The sequence below is a fragment of the Capricornis sumatraensis genome, chromosome 15 (assembly GCF_032405125.1).
Source record: "Capricornis sumatraensis isolate serow.1 chromosome 15, serow.2, whole genome shotgun sequence".
Lineage (NCBI taxonomy): Eukaryota > Metazoa > Chordata > Mammalia > Artiodactyla > Bovidae > Capricornis > Capricornis sumatraensis.
Window position 1 is genome coordinate 54,347,424 of NC_091083.1, and position 14,586 is coordinate 54,362,009.

At 37.1% G+C, this 14,586-nt stretch overlaps 1 protein-coding gene across 1 annotated transcript in view; it reads left to right on the plus strand.

The window, feature by feature from the left end:
- Window positions 1-14,586, plus strand: part of RNF24 (ring finger protein 24) — a 108,851-nt gene that overhangs the window by 58,769 nt on the left and 35,496 nt on the right. Inside the window, exon 2 of the mRNA XM_068987600.1 lies at window positions 5,812-5,961. Within this exon, the coding sequence (XP_068843701.1) occupies window positions 5,819-5,961 (143 nt within the window). The 5' untranslated portion in view covers window positions 5,812-5,818. The remainder of the gene's footprint in view (window positions 1-5,811; window positions 5,962-14,586) is intronic.

Genomic DNA, 14,586 nt, shown 5'->3' on the forward strand with positions numbered 1-14,586 from the left:
AAACATTTTTTTAAATTGAGATATTATTATGTATAACATTACATAGTCCCTGCACTGTACAGTATATTCTTTTTTAAAAAAACTTTTTATTTTGTATTGATATATAAATGATTAACAGTGTTGTGATAGTTTCTGGTGAACAGTGAAAGGACTCAGCGATGCATATACATGTATCCGTTCTCCTCCAAACTCCCCTCTCATCCAGGCTGCCACATAACATTGAGCAGAGTTCTGTGTACTATAGAGTAGGTCCTTGTTGGTTATGCATTTTAAAATAGCAGTGTGTACATGTCCATCCTAAACTCCCTATCCTTCCCCACCCCATCATTCCCCTTCCCCCACAACCATAAGTTTGTTCTCTAAGTCTGTGAGTCTCTTTCTGTTTTTTTTGGGGGGGCGGTTATAATTTTATTTATTTTTGGCTGTGCTGGGTCTTCGTTGCTGCTCACTTTTCACTAGTTGCAGCGAGCAGTGGCTACTCTGTAGTCATGGTGTATAGACTTCATAGTTGCAGCTCAGTAGTTGTGATTCCTGGGCTCTAGAGCACAGGCTCAATACTTGTGGTGCACTGGCTTAGTTGCTTCTTGCCTGTGGAATCTTCCTGGACCAGGGATCAAACCTGCAACTCCTTTGTTGGCAGATGGATTCTTTACCACTGAGCCACCAGAGAAACCCCTCTTTCTGTTTTTTAAGTAAGTTCATTTGTATCGTTTCTTTTTAGATTCCACATATAAGGGATGTCATACAATATTTCTTCCCTGCCTGACTCATCCACTCATTATGATAATCTCTGGGTCCATCCATGTTGCTGCAAACAGCACAGTTTCATTCTTTTAATGGCTGAGCAGTATTACAGTGTATATATGTACCACGTCTTCTTTATCCATTCTTCCATCAATGGACATTTAGGCTGCTTCCATGTGTTGGCTATTGTAAACAGCACACGCACACATACATGTTTTGTCCTTAGTATTTTGTCCTAACTCTTAGAGTTTTCAAATACTTCAATATCTATCACTATTTTATCCTTTCAGGAATCCTTTGAAGCATTGTCCCAGTGAGGTATACAGATTGACCAAATATTGACATCTACCTAGTGACATTCTGGAAACAATATCTAGAGTTGCTGACTGCAAACCTGTCCCTTTTTCCACCTGTTTGCCTATTTTTTCTCTTAGTCTTCCCAACATGTGCATTTAATCTCGTATTTCCTAATGTGAAAATTATTTTACCAAGCAAAATTTGTCTACTGAGGGGTATTTCTAAAGGATTGAGGGATAGTCTTGACTGTAGCAGGAGTCAAATGAAGCCCTATTAGCAATGTGGAAGAGTTAAGTTTGCACAGCTATAACTTTCTTAGAGCTGTACAATATGTGTGCTAGATCTATTTGGTAAAGTACTCCTGAACTACTGCTTTCTCTTCCAAGAAGATTTGAGTGTAAGAAAAAGGAAATTATATATTTGAATAAAATCTGCAGAAAATGGCTGAATGTTCATAACTAAATATTACACATTACTTATGTCTAGAAGTTCTTAGGAGTTTCCATGAGATGAAATAGTTCTTTGCAGCTACTGACTTCCTGGTATAAGGTATTAGAAGTTGGAAATTAAATTTATAATAACACTGAGGTTTCTGATACAACTAGTCAGGATCTCAACGTTGTCTATAATATAAATATACTCTTCCAGGAACCAACAAGGGACAGTAAAGATTTGCAAACACATTTGTAATGTGCCTTCTATTAATAAAAGTAGAATCATTTTGTTTGATGGGGTTTTATTTTGTTTTGATTTTGGCAGTAGTTGTAATCCAGTTACCATTATGGGTCTTGATAATCAAGCCTGGCAGTTGCTCTTTATTTTCTAGTGAATCAAAATGACAAGAAAAATTCTAACATGAAGGTATGATGAGCAACTTTATCACTATAGCTTATCGCCTAAAGAAGGGGGCAACCTTCATTCATGGTATTTTAACTGTATAGTGATCAGTAAGTATTATTAAACTAATCAGCAGAAATAGTCCCCTTTTAGTGCTTAAACGATATTTGCTGTTTTCTGATTATACACACTAGAGCATATAGCCTGAGGGCACTGTCTTTGGAGTTGGAGAGTCCTTGACTCCCATACATACTTGGTCAGTCATGGCTATGTGACCAAAACTCCTTATCTATAAAATAGGGGAGATTTTTTTTTCTTTCACCACACCGCACAGCTTGCAAGATCTTAGTTCCCTGACCATAGGGATCAAACCTATGCCTCCTGCAATGGAAGCACAAAGTCCTTACCACTGGACCATCAGGGAGTTGCCTATAATCTGATTTAATAAAGTGTTTAAAAAAATAGAAGAAGAAAATCAAAATGACTAGTAAGCCACAAGCCATTATTAACATTTTGATATGTTGGAGCTTCCAGTTCATGATGGCAAAGTAGAAAGATGCACGCTCATCTCATCCTGCAAGAGCACCAAAATCACAACTAGCTGTTGAATACCCACTGACAGAAGGACACTGGAACCCACCAAAAAAGATACGCCACATCCAGAGACAAAGAAAAAGCTGCAGTGAGATGGTAGGCGGGGCACAATCATGATCAAATCAAACCCCATATCCACCGGGTGGGTGCCCCACAAACTAGAGAACAATAATACCAAAGAAGTTCTCCCACTGTTATAATGGTTCTAAACTCCCCCTCAGGCTTCCCAGCCTGGGGATCCAACACAGGAACTGGAAATCCCCAGGGAATCTGATCTTGAAGGCCAGTGGGATTTGATTATAGGACTTCCACAGAACTGAGGGGAACAGAGACTCCAGTCTTGGAGGGCACAAACAAAATCTTGCCCACACCAAGACCCAGAGGAAAGGAGCAGTGACCCCATAGGAGACAACCAAAACTACCTTCTAGTGTTGGAGTCTCCTGAGGAGGCATGGGTCAGCAAGGGCTCACCACAGGAACAGGGGCACCAGCAGCAGCGGGGCAGGAAGGTCCCCCTTGGTGTAAGCCTTCTTGGAGGTCACCATAAACCCTACCATAGAGCCTGTAGACCCAAGGGCTGAGTCACAGCCAGACAACCACCAGGGATGGAGTGCAGCTCCACCCATCAGCAGATAATTGGATTAAAGTTTTACTGAGCAAGGCCCTGCCCACCAGAGCAAGACTCAGTTTTTCCCGCCTCCAGTCCCTCCCATCAGGAAACTTACACAAGTCTCTTAGCCTCCTCCATCAGCGGGCAGACAGAAGCAAGAAGAACCACAGTCCCACAGTGGCTTAAACAAGCAGAAAGTTATGTCCCAGAAGAAGGGACAAGATAAAACCCCAGAAAAATAATTAAATGAATTGGAGATAGGCAACTTCCAGAAAAAGAATTCGGAATAATGATAATGAAGATGATCCAGGATCTCAGAAAAATAATGAAGAAGATGCAAGAAATGTTTACCAAAGACCTAGAAAAACTAAAGAACAGAGATGAATAATACAGTTAAAAGAATCAGTAGCAGAATAGCTGAGGCAGAACAGATAAGTGACCTGGAGGACAGAATGGTGGAAATCAGTGCTGAAGAACAGAATATAAAAAAAAGAATGAAAAGAAATGAAGACAGCTTAGGAGACCTCTGGGGCAACATTAAATGCCCCAACATTCACACTGTAGGGTGAATTTACTGTAGGGTCCCAGAAGGAGAAGAAAGAAAGGACCTGAGAAAATATTTGAAGAGATAATAGCTGAAAACTTCCCTAACATGGGAAAGGAAATTGTCAACCAAGTCCAGGCAGCACAGGGAGTCCAGGCAGGATAAACCCAAGGAGGAACACACCAAATCACATAGTAATCAAACTGACAAAAATTTAAAACAAGGATAAAATATTAAAAGCAACAAGAGAATTCCCATCAGCCTATCAGCTGATTTCTCAACTGAAACTCTACAAGCCAGAAAGGAATGGCACGATATATTTAAAGTGATGAAAGGGAAGAACCTATAACCAGGAATACTTTACCCAGCTAGACTCTCCTTCAGATTTGATGAAGAAATCAAAAGTTTTCCAGACAAGCCAAAGTTAAGAGAATCCAGTACCACCAAACCAGCTTTAAAACAAATGCTAAAGGAATTTCTCTAAGCAGGAAACACAAGAGAAGGAAAAGAGAAAATAAACCCAAAACAGTTAAGAAAATGGATCATATATATTGATAATTACCTTAAATATAAATGCACCAACCAAAAGACATAGAGTGGCTGGGTGGATGAAAACATGTTCGTGTATGCACTTCCACTTACCACATCACTTTGCTTAACCCCCCAAATTGTATGTAATTATTTTATATTATGTTAATCATATTCCCATTATGGCTTGCAATTATAATTATCTTTTATTTTTTTCTGGATATTGATTGTGAAAACTAATAAACATCTTTTACTATTGTGATTATGTAACTATTATTCACTTAATACCATTGTATCATGATTGGTTAACAAAAAAATAACAGAACTCTATATCACCAAAATTACCATGTAATAGAAAAACCTGCAATCACTTTTTAAAATCCAGATGCATATCTGAATTATATAGGAATTTTTTGAAAAATGCAAGTGCCGAAGTATTGCTTTTTTTTTCACCAGAGCTCTAGATATGTTTCTAATGATCAGCCATGTTTAAAACCAACTGAATTATATGATGATCTTTTACTTTGTTTCACTTTTTCTGTCATATTCAGCGCTCCCATTTCAGTTTATGTTTTTCAATTTCTCCATCTCTTTTTTTGCTGCTGTTCTTTCTCAAGCCTTTATCAAATGTAGTATAAAAGCTTTTTCATATTATATATACATAATATGCATAATATATATATTTTATAAAACTTATGAATTTTTGCCTAACTAAAAAATGTATGACATTTTGATTCCACCTGTTTGACTTAGTATGAATAGAGTGCTAGATTTCTAATTTTTAAAAAAAGATATGCAACAAGCAACAGAGGTTCACTGTATAGCACAGGGAAGTATAGTTAATATCTTGTAACCTTGTAATAACCTATAATGGAAAATAGTTTCAAAAATAATATATGTGTATATTCACCTTGCTGTGCACTTGAAACACTGTAAGTCAACTATATGTCAATAAAATATAAATATTAAGAGAAAAACACAAGTTAAAAAAAACATTTTGCTATGTTAGCTTTAAGGCTTTTTTCTGCCACACATGTCCACACCTACATATACACGTGTATTTACATATGTAATCCACCAAATTGGGATCATATTTTGTATACAGTTTATATACTGCTTAATTTTTCCTGCATATGTTTATTAAAATTTCAAAGTTAATAAAAACAGCTTTTCATGACCAAATAATATTGTAACATATGACTCTATATAATTAATCATTATCTTCTTGTGAGACATTAAGTTATTTCCAGTATTTTAGCATTATAAATATTATTACTTTAAAAGTTCAAGAGTTTTTTAAAATCTTTAAACTGCTTTTATTTCCCTTTCCACTTCTTTGAGGTGAACATTTTCATGTATTTATTGATTATTGCCTTTATTTCAGTGAAGTACCTGTGAATACCTTTTTGTAAAGCATTTTAGGTAGGATCACAAACTTCTGGAATAATGCCAGATACATAGTAAGTACTAAATAAGTATTTGTGGTGTGATAAATGAATTAATAGCAAGGATATTAACCCTCATCTATCATATTGTTTTAAATGGGATCAAGCCTTATGAAAAAATGTTCCTCTATACATGTATTATACAAAATAATGTGATCATGGTTCTTAGTCTTTATAACCTAATTTTTTTTCATTCCTTTGTTTCCCCACAGTTCATCCATGAGCTCGGATTTCCCACATTACAACTTCAGGATGCCTAATATTGGATTCCAGAACCTGCCACTCAACATATATATTGTGGTTTTCGGCACTGCTATATTTGTCTTCATCCTTAGTTTACTCTTCTGTTGCTACTTGATTAGGTAATCAATTTTCATTCTATGTTGCCCTAATATATGTTAAGCAGTCAATAATAAATCAGCTTTTGCCCTTAAAGTGTTTTAAACCTATGGTAATTAACAAATGTTCTAAAATTAAGGTGAGTCCATGATTCATTCATTCTCACAAATCCTCCACAACTAGCTCATTCTCTTTAATATTATATTTATAGATATAATATTTATAAATTTTTGTTAGTCACTAAGCCATGTCTGACTCTTTGTGACCCCCTAGATGGTAGCCTGCAAGGCTCCTCTGTTCATGGGCCTTCCCAGGCAAGAATACTGGATTGGGTTGCCATTTCTTTCTCCAAAGGATCTTCCCAACCCAGGATTGAACCCTCATCTCCTGCTTGGCAGACAGATTCTTTACCACTTCGATACATTTTAGGAATCAATATTTATTAGATACTTACTGTGTGCCAGACCCTGTGCTGTGTGTGCACTGGGTAACCTTAACAAGGTTAACAGGGTAACCTTATTATCTTTATTTTTTAGAAGTTAAATAATTTCCCTATAGTCACACAGATAAAAAATTGGTTAGACTTGGGACCCAAACCTAGTTGTGTCTGACCTTAGAGCATGTGCTCTTAACCACTGAAAAAATAAAAATAAATCATATTAATCAGCTTCATTTGGCTTCATTTGGCTTCATCAGCTTCATCGCCAATCATATTGGCTTCATTTCCAAAATAACCATTTCAGAATTTCATAATCACACTCAAAGGACGGATTTGTACACTAAGGATATTCTAAAACTTTTCTAGTAAAGTACAGTTGATTTACAATATTAAAACGTTTTTGAACCTGGATTTTTTTAATGAAGACAAGAACCTACTTTACTTTTCTTTTAGTAACAGATGGCAAGCTGTTAGGTTAGCCAAAAAGTTCATTCAGGTTTGCCCATAAGTTGCTACAGAAAAAAACAAACGAATTTTTTTGCCAACCCAATACTTAAGAAAAACAAAATATTCCCCATTCTTACCTCCTTTCGAGCTTCCCTGGTGGCTCAGATAGTAAAGAATCTGCCTGCAATGCAGAAGACCCAGGTTTGATCCCTGGGTCAGGAAGATCCCCTAGAGAAGGGAATGGCTAAATAAGTCACAATTTATTATTACTAGAATGTTTCCTGGAAGAATAGCAAAAAGATATTTCTGTTAAATGCATCTGCCATAGCAAATGCAAGATAAAATAATGCAATCTAAAATATTAGTTAAGGCTTCCCTGGTGGCTCAGTGATACATAATCCAGCCTTGTCCAAGAAGATCCCACACACCATGGAGCAACTAAGCCCATGAGCCACAACTGTTGAGCCTGTGCTCTAGAGCCTGGGAATTGCAACTGCTGAAGCCTGCTCACTCTAGAGCCCATGCTCCACAGCAACAGAAGCCACTGCAGTGAGAAGCCCACACACTGCAATTTGAGAGTAGCCCCTGCTCACAACTAGAGAAAAGCCCGCGCAACAAAAACCCAGCACAGCCAAAAATAAATAAATAAAATTTTAAAAATAATAATAAAGAAGTTCAACAAACCACAGAAAAATGGACTTTTGGCGGGGAGTGTTTTCTTGTAAAATGATTGACAATCCATGACTAAGAGCAAGTATTACATACATGCATGCATGCACATATATCCACAAAGAGAGAGAAATTAATTTCTGTAAAAAGAGAATTTTGCTACATGGCATATCTAAAATATTTGAAAACTTATATCCTCACAAAAACCAACACACTGATGTTTGTAGAAAGAAGCTGTAACCATAATTACCAAAACTTAGAAGCAACCAAGATATTTTTCATTGAATGAATGAATTGTAGTGATCTAGATAATAGAATGTTATTCAGCTCTGAAAGTAAATGAGTTATATCTAGCATTGAAAAGACATAGAGGGATCTTGAACGCATATTTCTAAGTGAAAGAAGCCAACTTGAAAATGCTACATACTAGATGATTCTAACTATATGACATACTGAAAAAGGTAAAACTATGGAGACAGTAAAAAGATCACTTGATGCCAGGAGCTAGGGGAGAGGGAGGGATGAACAGGTGGAGCACAAAAATGTGTAGATCAGTAAGACTATTTTATATGTTACTATAATGATGGATTTCGTTTGCATGGTCTAGGACATCTTCATTTATTTATTTATTTTTGACCATGCCACGTAGTATGTGAGATCTTAGTTCCCCTACCAGGGATTGAACCTGAGCCCCTTGCGTTAGAAGCACAGAGTCTTAACCACTGGACCACAGGAAAGTCCCTTAGGACATCATTTTGTTATCCATAAGGAGTATTTCTAGCATATCCAGTAAAAGCATGAATGTTTTACTTATTTATTAAAATGTTTAAATTGTATATTGGATATAGTTGGTTAACAGTGTCATGTTAGTTTCAGGTGTACAGCACAGTGATTGTTATACATATATATGTATGCATGTAATTGCTATGACTTTGGTTATTTTGTTTTTCTGTGACACAGTGAATCAGCTTTCTCTCTCTCTTTTTTTCTTATTCAGCTTATTCTGATTATTTCCATCATAATAAGAGTATGATTGGAGTAGTAAATAGCAACCCACTCCAGTATTCTTGTCTGGAAAATTCCACAGACAGAGGAGCCTGGTGGGCCACAGTCCATGGGATCACAGAGTTGCACACAACTGAGGACACCAAGAGTACGATGGAGGACTGATAGTGCTTTGAGGATAGTATTTGCAATCAGGCAAATGTTATGTTTAGCTTAAAACTAACAAGATTGGATCTTAATAGATTTGTAGTAGTGATCATACGCTGTTCCTTGATAAACTGAGTCATTGTTAACTGAGTAATTCTCATTTGGGAAGCATCTCAGACTTTGCTGAATAACCGTTTGGTGTAGTAGTCATTACAGTTTCTCAGTAGCATTCCTTCTTTTTCTTCCATCTCATGCATGGATGTCTAGTTCACTCCATTGAGTTTCCCTGGGGGCCCAGATGGTAAAGAATCCACCTGCAATGCCAGAGACCTGGGTTCAATCCATGGGTTGGGAAGATCCCCTGGAGGAGGGCATGGCAACCCACTCCAGTATTCTTGCCTGGGGAATCCCCATGGACAGATGAGCCTGGCAGGCTGTAGTCCATGGGATTGCAAACAGTCAGACACAACTGAGTGACTAAGCGCAGCATAGTGGTAGATACCTGTCATTGTGGGTTTTTTTGTAAAAAAAAAAAAAAAAAAATGGATCTGATTTCTCAACAGAAACAGTGGGGGAAAAAAATAAAAGCATTGATATTCATTTAAAAAGAAAAAAAGAGGCTCACTTTCACCATTACCATTCAACATTGTACTAGAAGTTCTAGCCAGAAGATTTAGGCAAGACAAAGAAATAGAGGGTATTCAATTGGAAAGAAAGAAGTAAAACTGTCTCTTTCTGAAGATGACCTGATTCTATATATAGACAATCCCATAGAATATATACACACACACAAAAAAAAATCTAGGAGTAACAGACAAGCAAACTTTGAGAATATAGAAGTAACACCAAAAAAATCAGTTATATTTCTGTTCACCAGCAAGGGACAATCTGAAAAGGAAATAGATGAAACATTTACAGTAGCATCCAAAAGAATTAAAATCCTAGGAATAAGTTTAACCAAGGAGGTGAAAGACTTATATACCGAGAACTATAAAATATTGCAGAAATAAAGAAAACCTAAATTAATGGAAAGATTTCAGGAACTGGAAGACTTAATATTATTAATATGGCAGTATTCCTCAAAGCAATCAACAGATTCAGTGCAAAGACTCAAAATTCTAATAACCTTTGATACCGAAATGGAAAAACTGATCCTTGGAGGTCTTAATGACCTGGATAACCACAATCATGTGATCACTCACCTAGAGCCAGACATCCTGGAGTGTGAAGTTAAGGGGGCCTTAGGAAATTTTGGGGCTTCCCTGGTGGCTCAGAGGTTAAAGTGTCTGCCTGCAATGCGGGAGACCTGGGTTCAATCCCTGGGTCGGGAAGATCCCCTGGAGAAGGAAATGGCAACCCACTCCAGTATTCTTGCCTGGAGAATCCCATGGACAGAGGAGCTTGGTGGGCTAGAGTCCACGGGGTTGCAAAGAGTCAGACACAACTGAGCAACTTCACTTCACTTTAGGAAATTTTACTGTGAACAAATGCCACACCACCTTACCTGCCTGCTGAGAAACCTGTACGCAGATCAAGAAGCAACAGTTAGAACCAGACATGGAACAACAGACTGGTTCAAAATTGGAAAAAGAGTACATCATAGCTGTATATTGTCACCACGCTTATTTAATTTTAACTTATATGCAGAGTATATCATGCAAAATGCTGGGCTGGATGAAGCACATGCTGGAATCAAGATTGCTAGAAGAAATATCAATAACCTCAGATATGCAGATGATACCACCATTATAGCAAAAGATGAAGAGGAACTAAAGAGCCTCTTGGTGAAGGTGAAAGAGGAGAGTGAAAAGGCTGGCTTAAAACTCAACATTCAAAAAAACAAAGATCATGGCATCCAGTCCCATCACTTCATGGTAAATAGATGGAGAAACAATGGAAACAGTGACAGACTTTATTTTTTCAGGCTCCAAAATCATTGCAGATGGTGACTGCAGTTGTGAAATTAAAAGATGTTTGTTCCTTGGAAGGAAAGCTCTGGCAAACCTAGATAGCATATTCAAAAGCAGAGACATTACTTTGCCAACAAAGGTCCATATAGTCAAAGCTATCGTTTTTCCAGAAGTCATGTATGGATGTGAGAGTTGGACTATAAAGAAGGCTGAGTGCTGAAGAATTGATGCTTTTGAACTGTGGTGTTGGAGAAGACTCTTGAGAGTCCCTTGGACTGCAAGGAAATCCAACCAGTCCATCCTAAAGGAAATCAGTCCTGAATATTCATTGGAAGGACTCGTGCTGAAGCTGAAACTCCAATACTTTGGCCACCTGATGGGAAGAACTGACTCATTGGAAAAGACCCTGATGCTGGGAAGGATTGAAGGCAGGAGGAGAAGGGGATGACAGAGAATGAGATGGTTGGACGGCATCACCGACTTGATGAACATGAGTTTGAGTAGCTCCAGGAGTTGGCAATGGACAGGGAAGCCCAGTGTGCTGCAGTCCATGGGGTCACAAAGAGTCGGACACAACTGAGCGACTGAACTGAAACTTGGTGACTGCTTTTGATTGAGGTTCCCAGGGGTAATGACTGTATTACTGGTGTTATTTTACATTTAGTGTAGCATAGTACTATTATTATGCGTATTTAATGGTGATTGTTCTATTAAAAATCTACTGTGGTGTCAGACATGAGGAAGACTTATTCTTATGTCTAACCTTAATTTTTTGTAAAACAGTTTAAACTAAGGAAGAATGTTACCTATTTAGGCTTTCAAAATGCATTATAAATTTTTTTAAACATATTATATTCTCCTTAATTTTAGAAAATAAGGAAAAATAAGATTTTTCTTAACTCAACAGCAAGAAGATAGCTGAATTTAAAAATGAGTAAAAGGGATTGCCCTGATGATCCAGTGGTTAAGAATCCACCTTGCAATGCAAGGGACACCAGTTCAACCCCTGGTCCAAGAAGATCCCACATGCTGCAGGGCAACTAAAGCCCATGCACCACAAATACTGAGCCCAAACACCACAACTACTGAAACCTGTGTGGCCGAGAGCCCATGCTCCCCAACAAGAGAAGCCACCACAGCTTCTCAGCCTAAATAAATGAATATTTAAAAAAAAAAAAATAGGTGAAGGGCTTAAATAGCCATTTCTCTAAAGAAGATATATAGACGGTCAACAAGCACATGAAAAGATGTTCAACAGCATTGGTCATTAAGGAAATGTAAGTTAAAACCACAACAAAATTCACAACAGGTAGATGCTATAGTCAAAAATACGGAAAATGGTAAGTGTTGATAAGGATATGGAGAAATAGGAACACTCATACATTGCTGGTGGGAATGTAAAATGGTATGGTCACTGTGAAAAAGAGTTCATCGACTCTTTGAAAGTTAAACATAGAATTACCATAAGACCCAGAAATTTCACTCCTAGGTATATACCCAAGACAAATGAAGAAGTGTGTCCACAAGGAAGTTTGTGTACTATGTTTAAAGCATTATTCATGAGAGCCAAAAGGTGTAAACAACCCAAATGCTCATCAGCAGATAAATGCGCAATCAAATTGTGGCATATACATACAGTGAAATAGTATTCAGCCATAAGAAAGTAGCGGTGTACTGATACTTGCTATAACTAGAAAGAGGCTTGAAAACATTATAGTAAATGAAAAGCCAGATACAGAAAGGTCATATGTTGTATGATTTATTTTATGTAATGTATCTATAATAGACAAATCCATAGAGACAGAAAGCAGGGAAGGTGGGATGGGGACCAACAACTTAATGAGTACCAGATATTTTTGATGAATAAATGTGTTTTTTTTTTAAAGATTTATTTATTTATTTTAATTTTTGGCTGTGATGGGACTTTGTTGCTGCACTCAGGCTTTCTCTAGTTGTGGCAAGTCAGGGCTACTCTTCATTGCAGTGTGCTTCTCATACAGTGGCTTTTCTTGTGGAGCATGGGCTCTAAACACACAAGCTTCAGTGGTTGCAGTGTATGAGCTCAGTAGTTGCAGCTTTCTGGCTTAGTTCCTCCACAGCCTGACTCTTCCTGAACCAGGGATTGAACTGGTGTCCCTTGCATTGCAAAGCATATTCTTAACTACTGGACCACCAGGGAAGCCCAAAAAAGTTTTGAAATTAAAGTGAACTAGTTAAAAGACACTTACTCCTTGGAAGGAAAGTTATGACCAACATAGATAGCATATTAAAAAGCAGAGACATTACTTTGCCAACAAAGGTCCGTCTAGTCAAGGCTATGGTTTTTCCTGTGGTCATGTATGGATGTGAGAGTTGGACTGTGAAGAAACCTGAGTGCCGAAGAATTGATGATTTTGAACTGTGGTGTTGGAGAAGATTCTTGAGAGTCCCTTGGACTGCAAGGAGATCCAACCAGTCCATCCTAAAGGAGATCAGTCCTGGGTGTTCTTTGGAAGGAATGATGCTGAAGCTGAAACTCCAGTACTTTGGCCACCTCATGCAAAGAGTTGACTCATTGGAAAAGACTCTGATGCTGAGAGGGATTGGGGGCAGGAGGAGAAGGGGACGACAGAGGATGAGATGGCTGGATGGCATCACCGACTCGATGGACGAGAGTTTGAGTGAACTCTGGGAGTTGGTGATGGACAGAGAGGCCTGGCGTGCTGCAATTCATGGGGTCGCAAAGAGTCGGACATGACTGAGTGACTGAACTGAACTGAACTGAACTGAGTGGTTTCACAATGTTGTGACTATACTAAGTACTACTGGATTATATACTTTAGGATGGTTAATTGTGTGTTATATGAATACAAGTAAAAGAATGATAGTATTTTTAAATGAGTCAAGAAGAAATAGAAAGTATTAATAACTATATATCTAATAAGAAAAGCATTCCCACAAAGAAACTGCAAGCCAGGTAGCTTCACCAGTGAATTTCTCCATTTAAGGAAAAAATACTACTCTTCTATGACTTTTCCAGAGAACAGAAGTAGAAGAAATATTTCTTAACTCAAATAATGAGGCCATTAATTTTGATTCCAAAGCCTGACAGGGACATTATAAGAATGAAAATTATAAACTAATCTCTCTCATGAACAAAATATTAGTAAATCAGATTCAAGGGTGTGCAAACTGGTGGTACATCACAACCAAATGGAGTTTTGTTCCAGGAATGAAGGTTGTTTTAACATCTGAAAATCAATCAATACAGTGTACCACATTAATAGTAAAAAGGAAAAGTATGATGGGAAAAAAAAGTACTTGACAAAAATTAATACCTATTCATGATTTTTTTTTAATCTAAAACTAGGATACAGGGAACTTTGTTTATTTGAATAAAGATATCTACAAAAAATTTAGAGAAAACATTGTATTAATAGTTAACTATTGATAAGGACATTCACTGTCACCACTTTTATTTAATATTGTACTCAAGGTCCTAGCCAGTGCAGAGGGAAAAAAGTAAAATAAAGAATAAAGAACAAAATCTGTGAAGGTTAAACTGTTACTGCTTGCAGACAAAATAACTGTATATTTTAAAATCCAAAAACTTCTGCAGATAAGCTGTTAAGAATTAATAAGTGAACTTTGCAAGTCACTAGATACAGGATCAATGTACAAAAATTGAATTTTTTTCTATGTAGTAGCAACAAAGAATTAGAATTTAAAAAATTTTAAATACCATTTACAGTAAATCAAAAATTATCAAATACCTAGGAATAAATTTAGTGAAGGATATGTAAGTGTTATACATAGAAATGTATACAGAGAAAGAAGACTTAATAAATAGAGTATGCTATATTCATAGGTTGGAAATTCAATCTTACAAAGATGTCAGTTCTTCTCCCCAGTTAATCTAAAAATTAAACACAATCACAGTCAAAATCCCAACAGCTTTTTGTGGAAATTGATGAGCTCATGAAATATATATGAAAATGCAAAGGCCCAAAAATAACCAAAATAGTTAAGAAGAACAAAGGTTGAGGACTTAC